Source organism: Scyliorhinus canicula, chromosome 26 (genome assembly GCF_902713615.1).
Source record: "Scyliorhinus canicula chromosome 26, sScyCan1.1, whole genome shotgun sequence".
In the NCBI taxonomy this organism is placed as follows: Eukaryota; Metazoa; Chordata; class Chondrichthyes; order Carcharhiniformes; family Scyliorhinidae; genus Scyliorhinus; species Scyliorhinus canicula.
This window is the reverse complement of record NC_052171.1, coordinates 9,612,476-9,630,591: the sequence shown is the minus strand read 5'-3', so window position 1 is coordinate 9,630,591 and position 18,116 is coordinate 9,612,476. Positions and strand designations below refer to the sequence as shown.

Below are 18,116 nucleotides of genomic sequence, written 5' to 3'. Positions count from 1 at the left end.
CCATGCCCACATGTTTTGGGCATTCCCGGAGTTCAGAGTGTTCTGGCAAGAGTTCGCGAGGGCAACGTTCAAGGTGCTTAACACAGGGGTGGTGTTGAGTCCAGAGATAGCGATCTTTGGAGTGTCAGAAGACCCGGCAGTTCAGGGGGCGAAAGAGGCCGACGTCTTGGCCTTTGCCTCCCTAGTAGCCTGGAGACTGATTTTATTAATGTGGAGGGACTCGAAACCCCCGAGTGTAGAGGCTTGGGTTACCGACATGGCTGGGTTTCTCAGCCTCGAGAAAATAAAGTCTGCCGTAAGAGGGTTTACGCTAGGGTTCCCTCGGAGGTGGCAGCCGTTCGTCAACTTTCTCGGGGAAAATTAAAATGTCAGCAGCAGCAGCAATCCGTGGGGTGGGGTGGGTGGGAGGGTGGGGGTGAGTGCTTCATTGGGATGTGGGAAGACTGGCCCGCGTGGGGTAATGTCTAATTGTTATTGTATATTCTCTTTTTGCACTATGTTAATGTTCACTCTAGTTTGTTTTGTTATTATAGTTACTACTGTTTTATTATGAAAAATTCTGCAAAACCTTAATAAAAATACTTTTTAAAAAAACTTTCAGGTCAGTTCGTTTTTCGTCTGGAAGATAACAACAATTTATCCCAATTTTTAAGAACATCCTTATTTTCCAATTTAATTTGAGGTATGTCAAATTCCAAGCCATCTGGATTTGGTTCGTCACTTTGAGTTAGAATCATTAAGACCTCCTTTTTCTCTCCTTCCCTTTCAAAGTACCTTTTAAGCATATTCACGTGACACACTCGGTGAGTCTTCCTTCTATCTGGTGTTTTTAACCACATAATTCACCTCACTTAATTTCCTTAAGGTCCACAGAATCTATCTTTTAAAGGCTCACCCACTCACGGCGCTGAGGTCCCAGGTTCGATCCCGGCTCCGGGTCACTGTCCGTGTGGAGTTTGCACATCCTCCCCGTGTTTGCGTGGGTTTCGCCCCCACAACCCAAAGATGTGCAGGGTAGGTGGATTGGCCACGCTAAATTGCCCCTTAAGTGGAAAAAATTAATTAGGTACTCTAAATTTATAAAGAAATTTCAAAAAACAATTTTGTTAATGTTCACCTACCACTGTTAACAACACTAAAACGTTATCTCCACTGGCAGAACTACGAACTTTGGATTTCTTGTCCGTGACCCATTTCATCACATATTGTGCAACTTTCAAATGTTGTCCAGCCAATTCCCCTGCTCTATTTAATCGTTCCCTAAAATTTGCCACGTAATCCAATAATGTAATTTCCGATTTCTCACTCACCAATTTTTCATAAGCAATTTAAGTGGTCCTCTTACCTCATGACCAAAAATTAGTTCAAAAGGACTGAATTTAGTTGGCTCATTAGGTGCATCCCTAATTGCAAACAGTACAAATGGAATTCCTTTATCTCAATCCTCTGGATAATCCTGACAATAAGCCCTCAACATTGTCTTTAATGTATGATACCATCTTTCTAACGCTCCCTACAATTCTGAATGGTACGCAGTTGATTTAAATGATTTTATTCCTAAGGTATCCATAACTTCATTGAATAACCTTGAAGTAAAATGTGATCCTTGATCCGATTGTATTTCTGTGGGTAGTCCATATCTAGAATTTAAGTAACTCCTCCACAATCTTTTTAGCTGTAATATTACGTACTGGAATGGCCTCTGGAAACCTAGTAGACACGTCCATTATCATCAAAAGATATTGATTCCTACTTTTCATTTTAGGAAGCGGTCATACGCAGTCAATTGGGGCCCTTGTAAAAGGTTCCTCAAATGCTGGAATGGGTATTAAGGGCGCTGGTTTTATCACTGCTTGAGGTTTCCCTATCACTTGACATGTGTGACATGATTGACAAAATTTAACTACATCTTTATGTAGTCCAGGCCAATAAAAATGTTTCTGGATTTTAGCTTGAGTTTTCCTTATTCCCAAATGGCCTCCCACTGGTACCTCATGTGCAACTCGTAACACCTCCTTTCTATACCCTACCGGCAATACTACTTGCTGAACTTCTGCCCACTTTTCATCCGCCTGCATATGTAAAGGTCTCCATTTTCTCATAAAGACATCACTTTTATGGTAATAACACTCTGGTATACACTCAGATTCCTCTTCCGTGTATGCTTTCTGATACATCCGTTTTATTTCTACATCTTTCTGTTGTAACTCCGCCAATTTTCCTGAACTAAAAATATCCGTCTCATCCTCCACCTGTTCTTGTTCTTTTTCAACCATCTGATCAAATATCGTTTCTGGTAATTGCACTCCAACTTCATCTTCACTCTTTGATTTACCCTCTTGTCTTAACCTGTGACTTTGCGACCTTGTCACTACACAATCCAGAAGAATCCCAGGATATTCGTCCTTCAACACTTCAGTTGTCTGATTTTCCTCTGGCTTATCAACCACAGTTGGCATCACTCCCACCTGCGATCCAGCCGTATCATTACCCAAGATAAACTGTATTCCTGGACAAGATAGTTTCTCTATTACTCCTACTACCACTTCACCACTCTTCACTGGACTTTCCAACCTTACCTTATATAATGGAACACTACTCCTCTCACCCTGAATTCCACATATTACCACCTTTTCTGGCAATATTCTTCCCAAACTACATAACTCCACATCTCTTACCATTAAAGATTGACTAGCTCCCGTATCTCTTAAAATTGTCACTTCTTTACCTGCTCCTCCTGATACACATGAGTAAACTTTACCCACACAAGTAAATTCTTTAAAGACATCTGGCACCTTCTTATCAATCAACTCTTGATCAGGCTGTACAATCTTTTGCACCTCCTCCTTCGCTTCACTTGGGCTTTCCTTTACCACTTTAACAAACCCCACTGTCTTATCCTGTTTTACCACATCAGCCTTCCCAGTGCTTTTCTTCAACCACCAACACTGTGACTTTACATGGCCTAGTTTATTACAGTGAAAACATTTGAAACTTTTCATTTCTTTTCCACCGTCTTGGATTTTTTTTTTAAAGTCTGAGGTACACTCTCCTTATTATCTCCCACCAGATCACCTTTACCTTTACCACTTGAGTATTTCTCATGTCCCCAGTTTCTATCCCTCACCGGCTGAAACTGATATCGGAAACCAAACTTTGATTTATGAACCAATTCATAACCATCTGCCATTTCTGCTGCTAACCTCACAGTTTTAACCCTCTGCTCTTCCACATGAGTTCTCACTACATCAGGAATTGAATTTTTCTCCTCCAAAAGTATAATTTCTCTGAGAGCTTCATACGTTTGGTCGATTTTCAAAGCCCTTATCCACCTATCAAAATTACTCTGTTTGATCCTTTCAAACTCCATGTATGTTTGACCAAATCCTTTCCTTAAATTTCTAAATCTTTGTCTGTAGGCTTCAGGCACTAGTTCATATGCATCTAAGATGGATTTTTTAACCTCCTCATACGTCCCAGATACCTCCTCCGGTAGTGATGCAAACACTTCACAAGCTCTACCTTCCAGCTTTGTTTGAATCAGTAACACCCACATGTCCTGTGGCCATTTCATTTGTTTAGCCACCTTCTCAAATGAAATGAAAAAGGCTTCTAGCTCCTTCTTGTCAAACCTTGTCAATGCTTGGACATATTTAAATAGATCCCCACCAAGCCTTCGACTTTGACGCTCTTTCTCACTGTCCTCATCACTATCATTCAACTGTACGTTTCCCTTTATGCCTGCCAATTTTAACTGACTGTCATGCTTCATGGCCATTTTCTGAAGTTCAAACTCCCTCTCTTTATCTTTTTCCCTGATCTGTATCTCCCTTTCTCTTTCTTTTTCCTCTCTATCTCTTTTGTATTCAAGCTGCTTTAATTCTTTCTCATGTTCCATTTGTTTAAGTTGTAACTGAATTTTTGCCATTTCCAATGAGTCAAACTGTATCTCAGGAAACTTTAAATGTTTAGCCACCTCCATAATTACCTCATCTTTTTGCATTTTGCCAGGTAATGTTAACTGCAATGTACTTGCCAAATCTAACAGTCTGTTTTTAGTCTCTGTCCGTAAGGTACTGCGTGTGACCATCTCCACCCCCAAAAACTTCTGAGCCTCTGAAAGAGCCATTGTCCACAACACACTCCCTACTTAAACTAGAATACCACACCTGAAAAGCAACCACAATATGCTCACCCCTCACTGTCTTTAAGTTCACTGAGCCAATCAAAATAGATAGACTTTTATCCCCCTCGAGCCCCCAATTTGTTATGGGCCAGGGTTTAGAGAACCACAAAGTGTATCATGGAGTTCACCTGACCCACAACTTTTAATAGATTGTGGTATGGGGAGCACACGGCCCACTCTACAGGTGTGGTACAGCAGAAATGGAAAAGTAATTTTTAAAGCAAAACAATGTTTATTCTATGAACTCAAGTTAACCTTTTTAAAACATACAGTGAACATCTTAGCACCCATCAATTCAAATACAACCCCCAAAGAATACAACACCTTAATCCTTAATAACTTCCCAAACAACATCCAAAAGACAGAAGAAACACCTTTTAACAGAAGCACATTAGGTTTACATTCACTACTGAGAACATTTATAATTCTGTTGCCTTTTTTACCTACTGTAAATAGGGCAGTCAGTGAGATTGCCCTCCTTTCTTTATGTATCGATATTATATTGCTCAGAGTCGCCAGGAATCAAATGATACCACCACAAGGTTCAACCAGCTATCGATCAAAGAGCCAAACACCAGTTAGTTAGTTCAAGGTTAAGGGTACTTTATTTACACACACAATTAATCATGCAACGTAAACACTACTGGTTAAACTACACCTATCGACTATGACAACCTGTGCTTAACTTCAGGCACCCGGCTTAGGTCAGAGGAACAGTGGCCGCTGTTCGGTTCTGGATCTATCGGGTCTGTAGGAGTAACTGCTGCTCAGCTGGGCCCATCCGTCTGGTAGCGGGAGTTGAACTTGACCTTGCTTCTGGTGGGGCTGCGATTGGAGGGAGACGCTGCCGGAGCTCCAGGTCCAAGAGAGGCCGAACACATGGTGGTCTGTCTCTCTCTTTATCCTTGGGGGGGTTTTCACCCTCTTTTGGGCGGTCCTTCAGTTTGGGCCCCACTAATTGGGTAATTCCTGATCACTGTGTTCGATTTGAGCCAATAAAGGGGCGGGGCCTGGATGGCTGGGCATGTCGCAAGCGGTCATTGACCCTGTTGTTTACACTTCCTGAGTACAGGGAGTGGCGCCGAAATGTCTGGGACTGTACCGGTCGCTCAAGTATCAGTCCTTTGGCGGAGATGGGCCATCAAATGCTAATCGGTTGGGGTTTCCAGACCGTCTGGATTCCTCACTCACAAATATACATTCAGGCTCTGAGCCTGCCTGAATCTCGCATTGTCCATTTTACCCACAATGCTTTGCAACCTTCCCTGTTCCTGGTTGTAAGTGGCCATTCCAGATGGCTACACACCAAATGATCAAGAGATAGTCTTTTGAAGGCAGAGAGAACAGCAGTACACCTGCTCTGTCTGGCTTCAGCTCCAACACTGAAAACAAAACTAAAACACACCCTGCAGCAAGCAGCCTAAAACGAAAGTAAAAAGCTGACGGACAGCCCAGCTCCACCCACTCTCTGACATCACTGCAGTAGCAAACACCCATTTCTTAAAGGTACTCTCACTACAGATATTTATACACACACCCATTTATAAACACTCATTTCTTAAAGGTACGCTCACATGATATGAGGCACTGCAAAGGGTAAACGGGACCTCCTCTTGTGCAAGGATGAGCCTGATACAGATTAAGGTGGTGCACAGGGTGCATATGGCTCGGGCGAGAATGAGTGGGTTCTTTCAGGGGGTAGCAGATGAGTGGGAGAGGTGTGGGTGGGGGGCCAGCGAATCATGCGCACGTTTTGGGGTTAAAAATTGGGAAGATTCTGGGTGGGAGTGTTTGCGGTCTTAGCCAGGATAGTGGAGGAGGGAGTGGACCCGGACCCTTTGGTGGGGATATTTGGGGTTTCAGAGAAGCCGGAGCTCATGGAGAGGAGGAAGGTCGATGTCTTGGCCTTGGCCTCTCTGACTGCACGGCGATGAATGTTGCTGGAGTGGCGGTTGGCATCGCCACCGGGGGTAGCAGCATGGTTGGGTGGCCTGTATGACTCCCTGCGGTTAGAGAAGATAAAGTATGAGTTAAGGGGGCTCAACGGGGGAGTCTGAGAAAAGGTGTTTGTGACCGTGTTTGAGGAGCTGTTGGTCGCAGGGGAGAGGGGGGTGAAAAAAGAGGAAAATCTGTACAAACTGTATAGTTGATTGTTGGGAAGAATGTTTCCCGGGGCGTTTATTTGCTGTAACCTACTTTGATACGGTTGTATCAAATGGGGTAGGGTGGATTCGATGGGCCGAATGGAGTGCTCCTAGTTCTTAAGCTATGTTAATGCCTAAAGTTGCCCCCTAACTGTGCCTCACAGTGGATGTGATACCAAACTGAATGTGCATTTTTGTTAAACTGCATTGTTTATATTCTGCAATATTTGGGGTTTTTGCATGGCCAGTATTTTTCTGGAGCACCCATTCGATGTGTTTATTCTGCACCTACTACTCCAGCCCAGCTCTCAACCCCAGATATCAATGAATGGCATTGAATGAATGAATTGTAAGTTTCAAGGTGGAGCCACATCACTCCCCCACCACCCAGGTCAAGCTGCCTCTGGCAACCCGGGCAGGGGCTCGACCCGCCCTGAGGTCCAGGTGAGTAAAGGGCAGGAGTGGAGCAGGTCACAGCAGATCTGCTACAGAGGGTTCGTCAGCTCAGCCTTCTGCAGAGAGAGGGAGCGACATGGAACAATCTCCTGGCAGTCAGACCCAAACCAGGGGAAGTTTCACTTTAAACAGTAACCTGCAGGTAAGTGGATGAGGTTCACACCTTGTCCTGAGTTTAAAATTGTGTGTGTGAGAGAGATTAAATATCAGTGCAAACACTGATTAAATATCTGTGCAAACACTGATTAAATATCTGTGCAAACACGGATTAAATATCTGTGCAAACACTGATTAAATATCTGTGCAAACACTGATTAAATATCAGTACAAACACTGATTAAATATCTGTGCAAACACTGATTAAATATCAGTACAAACACTGATTAAATATCTGTGCAAACACGGATTAAATATCAGTGCAAACTGAGTAAATATCTGTGCAAACACGGATTAAATATCTGTGCAAACACTGATTAAATATCTGTGCAAACTGATTAAATATCTGTGCAAACTGATTAAATATCAGTGCAAACACTGATTAAATATCTGTGCAAACACTGATTAAATATCTGTGCAAACACGGATTAAATATCTGTGCAAACTGATTAAATATCTGTGCGAACATAGATTAAATATATGTGCAAACTGATTAAATATCTGTGCAAACACTGAGTTAAATATCTGTATGAATCACTGAGATTAAATCTGTGTGAGACACTGAATTTAAAATTGTGATCTCCAGCATTAACTCAAGTAAATTTATAATGTTAGTGAGAATATCCTGCATTAAATATTGTGTATCGCCCAGTCAGCAAATAGGTTGTCACAGCATTAGACATTCAAATATATATTTTATATATAGAGGGAGAAATTGCACAGGTCCTGACAGAGAGAAACTAAACATTTATTTTGAATTTAGTCAGCAGGGACACATGACCCAGTTTTAAACTCTCCGCTCGTTGCTCAATATCTGACTTGCTGGTTAAGAATTTGCCCTGAGTTATAAGATTGGTATTTTCCTTTTGGCTGATTCTGTACTGCTCTGATCTCCGTCTCACACAAAAATAAAACAATAGTTTTGAAAAGTCCAGAGCTTTCCTGGGAGTTTATACCGGTGAGAACAGACTGAACAGGGAGGGTGGGCGATCTCAACAGGTCTGAGCATCTGTGGAGAGAGGAGGGAGCTAACGTTTCGTGTCCGAATGACTCTAGCACAGTGGTTAGCGCTGTTGCTTCACAGCACCAGGGTCCCAGGTTCGATTCCCATCTGGGGCACTCTGTGCGGAGTCTGCACGTTCTCCCCATGTCTGTGTGGGTTTCCTCCGGGTGCTCCGGTTTCCTCCCACAAGTCCCGATAGACATGCTTGTTTGGTGAATTGGACATTCTGAATTCTCCCTCCGTGTACCCGAACAGGCGTCGGACGAGGGGATTTTCACAGTAACTTCGTTGTAGTGTTAATGTGAGCCGATTTATGACAGTAATAAAGATTACATTGCCAAAGCTAGACAGAACTGGAAATGGGGTCAGATTTATACTGTTGGGGAGGGGGGAGGGGGGCGTGGAGCGGTGGGTGGATAGGGTGCCAACGCTAGGTGGAGATTGACAAAGAGATTGCGGACATAAAGACAAAGGGAATGTAAATGGGGTGATTAAGGCTAAGAAGGCGGCGCAGAAAGAGATTAGGATGTGTGAGGGGCAGAACAATGGTGAGCAGTGTGTCAAAGGTCAACCTGGAACAGGGAACAGGTGGCCATAGCGAGGTGGGACAAGGAGTGCGGGACCATGGGGGGGGGGGAACAGATTGATGGAAGAAATGAAAGTAAATTGTACAAATAAAAATGGGGTGAAGGTGGCGGGGAGAGAGTTCATAGTCGGAAGCAGTTTTAGCACTGTGGGATAAATATAGAACATAGAACAGTACAGCACAGAACAGGCCCTTCGGCCCTCGATGTTGTGCCGAGCAATGATCACCCTACTCAAACTCACATATCCACCCTATACCCGTAACCCAACAACCCCCCCCCCTTAACCTTACTTTTTTTTTAGGACACTACGGGCTATTTAGCATGGCCAATCCACCTAACCCGCACATCTTTGGACTGTGGGAGGAAACCGGAGCACCCGGAGGAAACCCACGCACACACGGGGAGGACGTGCAGACTCCACACAGCAGTCCAAATAGCTGGCTTGTAATGCAGAACAAGGCCAGCAGCGTGGGTTCAATTCCCGTACCGGCCTCCCCGAACAGGCGCCAGAATGTGGCGACTAGGGGCTTTTCACAGTAGCTTCATTGAAGCCTACTCGTGACAATAAGCGATTATTATTGTTGCACTCGATGTTAAATCCGGAAGGCTGGAACGTTCTTAATTGGAAGATGAGGTGCTGTTCCTCCAGTTTGCGATGAAGGATAACAATCGATCGCATTGGGAGCAGCCTTCTCAATCCTGCCCCTCGCCTGAAGTGTGGTAATCCTCAGGTTAAATCACCACCAGTCAGCTCTACCCCCCCCCCCCCCCCTTCAAAGAGGAAAGCAGCCGATGGTCACCTGTGATTTTCACCACTTTAAATTTAATCCTGACTTGGAAATATATCGGCCGTTCCTTCACTGTCGCTGGGTCAAAACCCTGGAACTCCCTCCCTAACAGCACAGTGGGTGTACCTACACCCCGATAGCAGCGGCTCAAGAAGGCGGCTCACCCACCACCTTCTCAAGGGGGCAATTCGGGATGGGCAACAAATGCCCGTTTCGTAATCAGCTTTATACTCACTCTCCAGTCACGGCTCGAGTGTCAAACCTGGTGGACAGCCGGCTCCCGGGGTGGCAGGTGACAGTTTGCCCGCTCCCCCGCGCTGTGAGTGAAAATTTCCCCCTAATCTCCCCCCAACAACCAGCCTTTTATTCAGCAACTCCAACCCTCGCGCGCAAACCTGCCTGGGAGCTGATGTGCGGAGTTCGACCTTTCGAGATGGGAACAGAAAGTAGGCCTCAGGCCTGGAGAGTAGGCCTCAGGCCTGGAGAGTAGGCCTCAGGCCTGGAGTTTTCTGTTTGAACGTTGAGATAAAAGTCCTGCCTTTTTGAACTGTGAAGCTCCTTATTGGGCTGGTTAAAGGGCTCCCTGCACTGTGTAACTGTGCCAGTTTTATTGAGCTGGGAACAGATTTACTGACTTGTCAGGTATTTGCTTCCAGGCTGCGCTCTGAATTGGCAAAGAATGTTGCCTCAATCTGCTCGAGATGTCCATTTATCATCTCCCACTCTCTTATTTCGCATTCCTTCACCTCGCCTGACCTCATTCCTTGCCCCCGGGGCCTAGGTCCTCCCGGCTCCCTGACTCTGCTGATTAACCGGACTTCCTTCAGGAGAGGCAGCAGGTGGCGCCAAGGTGCTCAACCCTGGCGTTGGTCTCTCCGATGCGGACTGTGTGCATTTCTACCTCAGATCTGGGACATTATTCACGAATGCTCACCTCTCCCCCCCCCCCCCCCCCCAACTCATTCCGTCTCAAAGGGACCTCGAAGGTAGCTCTCTGGCCTGGCTGTTGTATAACTGGATAGCTGGGGAGTTGTGCTGTTTGACCTGTTCACGAACAAAAGCTCAGTGTTTATGTCAAACTATTTGCAGTTGACCTCGCCAAAGGTCAATGGGGCTAGTTCTGCCTCTTGTCTCTTTTTTTTAGGGGAATTCCTGGTTCCTCACCACTCGGTCTCTGAGGAACTGAGACCACAAGCGGTGCCCACAATGATGAGATGTCAAAAACAGCAAAATCCCGCTCGTTGCTCAGCAGAAGTGGAGGATTTGCGAGGCGCAAGTGAGGCCATTTGGCCCGTTATTCTGCGCTGGCCTAAAAAAAGAGTGCTTCAAGAGGGCCAAACTCTCTCCCCTTCCGTGAGGAGTCCGTCGCCCCTCCAAATTGGACGAAAACACGGGACTTAAGCACCGTGAAGCGCGGAAACCGGGCCCGGTGACTTGATCGATCGCCCCGCTCACTCTGGCGCTGAAATACTTGGTGTGTGCATCGCAGAGCGGTTAAGGTGCAGAATGCGGCCTACACAAAATGGCTTCGCACAGTCAAAAACGGTTACAAGAGCGGCAATTTCCAAACGTTCCCTCAGTAAAAGGGCAGCTGTTGTCCATTTTATTTTTGCGCATGAGGATTTGTGTCGGTGGGAATGCCGTTCCCCCCCCCCCCCCCCCCCCCCCCCCCGAGGTTCGGGAATCATATCTCGCCTTGTGGACTCCAGGCTGATGGACTGAAGGATTGTGTGTTGTTTCTTGAATGTTCTATCCGTAGCTCTGATCCTGAACATTAAGACTGCCTCGGCAAATGGTACATGAACCTGTTTGCCTTTGGGTTCGCTGAACCTTTCTTATTTACCTTCCCTGTCCTGCGCTTGTTAAACATTTCATGAATTAAGTGCAAGGGGGCCCCTGATGGGCCACAGCAAATATTAGTCTTTGCGAAAACAAATTACGTTCACTTCCTTGTCTGAGTCCCTTCGCTCTCAAACGCTCCCTGAAGTCTGCGTGGGCTGAATAATGATTGCCTCCAAAAGGGCGAATGAGGAGCAAGTGAAGGCCATTCAGCCCCTCGAGCTTGTTCCTTGACTGACAAGGAACAAGCCTTTTTCTCTATTGTCAGTCAGAAATCTCTTTAATCAGCCTTCAAAAGAGTCTAAGATCATGGGGAAGAGAACCTCACAGGTAACGACCCTCAGAGAGAGAGAATTTCTCCTCGGGCGTGATTCAGTGACCCGTAGCGCCCGGGTGAATCGCGTGTGCGTCGTGTTAGGTTCTCAAGAATACCAAATGTAGAGTGAACAACAGCACGGTAGCATGGTGGTTAGCATAGATGCTTCACAGCTCCAGGGTCCCAGGTTCGATTCCCGGCTGGGTCACTGTCTGTGCGGAGTCTACACGTCCTCCCTGTGTGTGCGTGGGTTTCCTCCGGGTGCTCCGGTTTCCTCCCACAGTCCAAAGATGTGCGGGTAAGGTGGATTGGCCATGCTAAATTGCCCGTAGTGTCCTAAAAAGTAAGGTTAAGTGGGGGGGGGGTTGTTGGGTTACGGGTATAGGGTGGATACGTGGGTTTGAGTAGGGTGATCATGGCTCGGCACAACATCGAGGGCCGAAGGGCCTGTTCTGTGCTGTACTGTTCTATGTTCTATGTTCTAACTGTGGTGAATGTATTGCATTAACCGTTCACCAGGTATGTAACTGTACCACGCTGTTGCCCATGAGGGCTCCACCTATGGACCATTGTACGGTATTACCTGGAATGTATCACGTTGGTGCCTTTGTGGGCTCCGCCCCTGGCTCCGCCCCCTTGAGGGGAGGTATAAAGAGCAGCAACCCTGCAGGCAGCTCTCAGTAGCAGAGCAGTCTCAGGCAGGCACTGTTCTGGTCGACTAAAGCCACAGTTTACCTCTACTCCTTGTTTCGCGTGAATTGATGGTCGCATCAACAACAATTTACACTGCACGGGAAGAGAATGACGAATTGGCCCGATGAGTGCGAGGTAAAAAGTTTCGACAAGCAAATCCCTTCTCTCTCTCTCCGCGACGCTCGTATTTTTAAAATGCCGAGAACTTGGGGAAATCGTCAACGGTCGTGGGAGGACGAGTGGAACTTCGATGGAAGAGTAGGGCCCTTGCGGAGGGCCTGAGTGTGGGGGTGGAATGGACTGTGTGCCCTGCACATGGGGATGGCCAAATAACAGGAATGGGACAAGAGGATTATTACCTTTTGAGTTCATCCGTGAGTGTGGGGGGGGTCGATGGTAAAACCTCCATTTGTTGCTGTGGTGATATGATTTGCATAGCTGCCTGCCATTGGGGCAGAACACCGGCTTACCATTGGCCCTGGTCGGTCATGTGCCTCTCGACCGATTGGTTGAGACCAGTCATGTGACAGCTCCCCGATTGGTCGAGAGGCTGAGTTAACCACGCCTCCTTGCTGAGGTATAAATAGTCAAACGCCCGGCGGTCGTCCATTTTATTGTAGACAACCGCAGGGCTAAGTTCTAGTTTATTAAAGCCTAACTTTTGTAAAGCAACTCGTCTCTCGTGCAATTGATGGCTCATCAGTTGCCCGTCCCTAATTGCTCTCGGGAAGGCGGATAAGTGGAGCAATTGATCTGATTACAACCGAGTGGCTTTGTTTGAGACGGAGGAGAGTTTTTCTTTCCAACAAATTTAGAGCGCCAAATTCTTTTTTTCCCAATGAAGGGGCAATTTAGCGCGGCCAATCCACCTACCCGGCACATCTTTGGGTCGTGGGGGGCGAAACCCACGCAGACACGGGGAGAGAATGCGCAAACCCCACACGGACAGTGACCCAGAGCCGGGATCGAACCCGGGCTCTCGGTGCCGTGAGGCAGCAGTGCTAACCACTGCACCACCGTGCTGCCTGGGACGGAGCAAGTTGAGAGTCGGCAACATTGCGGAGTGGGGGGGGAGTGTCTGGAGTCACAGGTTGGCCAGACAAGGTAAAGACGACAGATTTCCTTCCCTCAAAGGCATTCGTGAAGCGGTCAGATTTTGACACCAAACTTTTAATTTTGTGATCGTTCCTGACACCCCTTTTCCTAAAACGAATTCCAGACTTATTAGGCGAATGGAATTTAAATTGCCCCCCCTCTCCCCCACCAATGCAGGATTTGAACCCCTTTCTCTGCCTCGCCAACCTCATTATGACTTGTCCAATAACATAACGGCCATACTCTGGTACCTGAAGCTTGGTGAAGCTTCTTGTAAGGCGGAATAATGGTTACTCGGCTTCGAGTGTGAGGATTAAAAATATATTTTCGAACCATTTTTGGCACGCAACGGTCGCAAATGGTGGGCCCCATTATTTCACCTACCCATCGGTACACGCTCCATCTAACCTTCTTCTTTTTCCTCTCTCTCGTTGCATTAGAATATTACAGTTCTCCCGGAGCCCCACATGGCAAGGAATCGCCTGCACAGTAAGTACTCTTCCAATCCCAGTCTCAATCGAAACATTATGGGATGGGCGCACAGAAGGAGGCCACTTTGTCCTTTCTCTGCAGTTTGCCCCCCCTCCCCCCCCGCCTTTTCCCTGTAGCCATCTTCGGATCATTCTCGTTTGAACTCCTCGATTGAATCCCCCCCCCAGGCAGCTACTTCCACATCCTAACCACTCGCTGCGTTGGACGTTCCTTCCTCGCGCCCCCATTGTGTCTCTTGCCAGTCGCCTTAACTCTTCGTCCCCCTCGTTCTCAATTCTTCCACCAACCCCCCCCCTCCCCCCCCTCATGATTTCCAACGCCTTGTTCAAACCTCTCCTTCCGAGAAGAACGGTCCCAGTTTCTCCAATCCATCCTGAAGTTCCGTTCTCGGGCATAACTTGCGCGCCCACGCTGAAGACGTCACGCCCGTCCTTAAGTGAGGAGGCCAGAGCTGGACGCAGTGCTCCCAAGGTGAGGCCCAGCCAATCTTCCGCACGCAACTTCTCACAACTTCCTTTTTCTTGAGCTCACGGCCAGGATTCTCAATCCCGCCAGCCCAGTTTTCCTTTCATTGGGAGTGGCTGATTTGACCTGTGAGGGGGGTTGGTGACGGACGTTGGCATCGCGATGGGTGGCGCTCGTTAATCGGGGCGGTCAAGCGATCCGCGCTGGCCGGAAGGGTTGGGGGAGCCATTCCGCCTGTTTTATTTGACCTAATTAACACACGCTTGTTCTCGCCCCTCCCACATTTGAACGATGACGCCAACAGAGGACCAAAGACTCATGCCCGTCCACAGCTCCACAAATCAATCGTCACCAAACAGACACAGTGGGATTGTCCCAGGTGAGATATTTGTCATATTTATTTCTACCAGCGCCTCGTCTTGTTCCTTTGAATCAATAATAGTCACTGGGTCTGGCGTCTACTGTCAGTTGGGCAGCACACAACTGAACAATGTTGAATGCGCCGCTTCGCAACCAATTGAGGATAATCAGTCGAGCTCATAATGTGGTGGGGGCGATGTGCACCCATCCACAGACACGCCTACGTAACTGCAAACAAAATATGTCAAGCCAGGCACCTGAATTACCCAGGAACCTCCAGTTGGCCACGGCCAACCAGAGAAGGCTCGCCAACCGACCAGCAGCCTTTGCTCCTGTGCTGTGCAGTGTTGTGGTCGTTTGAAATTTAGCATTCTTGCATTTGTCCCGATGCGCGCCAGATGGGAAACTTTGGCAGGAAATTTATTTTTTCAGCAGTATTCACGCGTGGAGTAAAGTCTCACGCCGCAACCATAAAGTGTTCCATGTCAGAAAATGGGGGCCTGATCGCCGAATCATAGACAGTACAGTGCAGAAGGAGGCCATTCAGGCCATTGAGCCTGTGCCAACCCTTTCGGAGAACAGCCCAGTTAGCCCCACGAGCCTGCTCTTTGCCCTAACCTCTGCTGTTTGATCTCCTTCATCTCTTCAAATCTCTTTGAGAGGCTGCGATTGAACCTGCTTCCACCACCCCTCCAAATCCTAAACACCTCGCTCCACTCGTTTTCCCTCGTGTCCCCTCTGGCTGCTGGGCCAATCACCTCAAATCTGTGCCCCCCTCAGATCCTGGACCCTTCAGCCATTCTGATGTCTCCTGACTTCCCCCATGTTGGTTGTAAATGTGTTGGTGGTAGTTCAGGTGAGGTTCACGAGATTGATAACTGGAGTGAAGAAAGGTTGGGCAGACTGGGTTAGTTTCCACTGGAGTTTCGAAGAGTGAGGGGTGACTGGATTGAAGTATATAAAATCCTAAATGGTATTGACAAAACCTTCCTCAATCACCTTCCTTCAATCATAAGGTCAGAAGTGGGGCTGTTCGCTGATGACGGCACAATGTTCAGCACCATTCGCGACTCCTCAGATAATGAAGCCGTCCATGTCCAAATGCAGCAAGGCCTGGACAATATCCAGGCTTGGGGCTGACAAGTTACATTCGCGCCACACAGTGCCAGGGCATTGATCATCTCCAACAAGAGAGGATCTAACCATCACCCCTTGACATTCAATGGCATTACCATCCCAGAATCCCCCACTATCAACATCCTGGGGGTTACCATTGACCATACTCTGAACTGGACCCAGCCATATAAATACTGTGGCTACCAGAGCAGGTCAGAGGCTGGGAATCCTGCGGAGAGTAACTCACCTCCTGACTCCCCCCAAAGCCTGTCCACCATCTACAAGGCACAAGTCAGGAGTGTGAGGGAATACTCTCCACTTGCCTGGATGAGTGCAGCTCCCAACAACACTCAAGAAGCTCCACACCATCCAGGACAAAGCAGCCCCGCTTGATCGGCACCCCATCCACAAACATTCACTCCCTCCACCACCGACGCACAGTGGCAGCCGTGTGTACCATCTACAAGATGCACTGCAGCAACTCACCAAGGCTCCTTAGGCAGCACCTTCCAAACCCACGACCTCTACCATCTAGAAGGACAAGGGCAGCAGATACCTGGGAACCCCACCACCTGGAGGTTCCCCTCCAAGTCAGGGTAAAGAGGACACATTCAGCCTCATGACTGAAAAGACTCCGGGTGTTTTCGAAATATCTTCCATCCGTTAACAGAGTGACCGATGTTAATCAGAGACTTTGCCAACTCCTTTTTAGGTATTCTGGTGGCGTCAATATTCATCGCCATTCTCCTGGGCCTGTACACCATTCTGTGGCAATGCATGAACCTCAAGGTGAAAAGGTGAGATATCCGTGTGACGCTTCCCACAATGCACCTCCCCACAATGCAGCGTTCCCTCGGAACTGGCACCGAGGAGCCAGCCTAGATTGTGCCCCCGCTGGTTTCTGACGGCGCATCCCTGTCGGAGCGGCAGCCGAGCATGGCAGGCCAGTGCTGACCCCTGACACGAGGCAGAGGTGAACACGAGGAGTTCGATCACAGATCGGCCACGGTCAGGTTGTTAAGCCTCGAGGTATAAAATGGCCGCCTCCCTGTTCCTATGTTCTTGGGTGCCCAAGTGCCTGAGATTATTCCCCCCCCCCCCCCCCCCCCCCCCCCCCCCCCCGCTCCCGCCCACTTTGCGAAAGAAAGTTTGCCTGAAGGAACCGGGGCACATCGACGCACTGGGCAACTGCATCGTCTCGCGTGCCATCCAATGGTTGGCGCACAGCAGGATCCCACGAACAGCACCCCCTGAGGGCTGCGGCGGAACGTCAGCTTAGATTGTACAGTTTGGAAATCTGGAGGGGGAGAGGGGGGGGCGTGTCTGGTGATGGGGTGGGGTCAGTATGGGGGGGGGGAAGAGTGCCACCCACTGAGCCGTCTCGAGAGCCCACTAGTGCTGTCGACTCGCCGAAGCCTGGTTGGCACGGCGATTGGACGCCACCCCGTCCTTCGGGTCATTTTGTTGGCGTCATTTTTGGAAATAATTGTACTCTTTCCTCCTTTCCTCCATTTGCAGGCCCAAAGGGAATGGAAGGTCAAAGCAGAAGGTTCGGCATTCGGGCCCGTTCCTCTGCTGACGGAGGGTTCCGGAATGTGGAATTCCGCGCTGGCGGGGGGAGGGGGGGCCTCGCTTCCGCCCACCCCTTGCTTGCTCGGGGAGCTGAGCCAACCCACAATGCAACACTTCAAACACTAGCCGCCGCCTCGGCCAACAGGAACTCTCCAAGGACACGGCCGGGCCCAGTTCAGTCTAACCCTGGAATCCTCCATTAGCTGGAGGCAGACGTGAGGGGCAGCACAATAAAATGAGAGAATGGAACGGTCAAGGAATTGTACGTTTGTTTCGATACTGATGGACGGCTAAGTGCACAAGGACGGGTGTCCCGATGGTTGCCTGATTGAATCAAACATTGGATGTGCTTGGGCAGCACTTGATGGACAACCCTGAGTGCGTCAACAGCTACACCAGCAACCAGTCTAAAATAATCAGTTGAGCTCGCACTGATTTATTTACACTGCCTGGGGCAGCACGGTGGCGCAGTGGGTTGGCCCTGCTGCCTCACGGCGCCGAGGTCCCAGGTTCGAGCCCGGCTCTGGGTCACTGTCCGTGTGGAGTTTGCACATTCTCCCCGTGTTTGCGTGGGTTTCGCCCCCACAACCCAAAAATGTGCAGGGTAGGTCAGTTGGCCACGCTAAATTGCCCCTTAATGGGAGAAAATTAATTGGGTATTCTAAATTTATTTTTAAAAATAAAAAATAATATTTACACTGGCTCGAAGTGACGTACATTCACACACAGGGACCAGTTGGCTGCAAACAAAAGTAATATGTTCAAGCCTTGCTCCCCCCCACATTTTTTTTTTAATTACCCGGGAGCCGATAATTCCCTGTTGCTTTCGAGGCAACGCCTTGGACAAT

The 18,116-nt window shown here is 48.2% G+C and overlaps 1 protein-coding gene across 2 annotated transcripts; it reads left to right on the top strand.

The window, feature by feature from the left end:
- Window positions 1–605: 605 nt before the first annotated feature.
- sb:cb288 lies at window positions 606–17,524 on the top strand. 2 transcript variants are annotated; one of them, XM_038785585.1, is made up of 5 exons: window positions 606–682; window positions 13,704–13,752; window positions 14,525–14,599; window positions 16,409–16,493; window positions 17,215–17,524. In XM_038785585.1, the coding sequence occupies exons 2-5, from the start codon at window positions 13,731–13,733 to the stop codon at window positions 17,273–17,275; spliced, it is 243 nt and encodes an 80-aa protein (XP_038641513.1). In that variant the 5' UTR covers window positions 606–682; window positions 13,704–13,730; the 3' UTR covers window positions 17,276–17,524. The 2 variants fall into 2 exon arrangements, with proteins under 2 accessions (XP_038641513.1, XP_038641512.1); XM_038785584.1 differs by lacking the exon at window positions 606–682 and adding an exon at window positions 11,283–11,489.
- The last annotated feature ends 592 nt before the right edge of the window (window positions 17,525–18,116 follow it).

Bases quoted from the DNA above. Each gene is read 5' to 3' on its own strand.
- sb:cb288 (XM_038785584.1), top strand. From the start codon at position 11,469: ATGGGGAAGAGAACCTCACAG. The intron at 11,490-13,703 runs GTAACGACCCTC...TCGTTGCATTAG, and splicing joins TGGGGAAGAGAACCTCACAG to AATATTACAGTTCTCCCGGA. The intron at 13,753-14,524 runs GTAAGTACTCTT...TGACGCCAACAG, and splicing joins GGCAAGGAATCGCCTGCACA to AGGACCAAAGACTCATGCCC.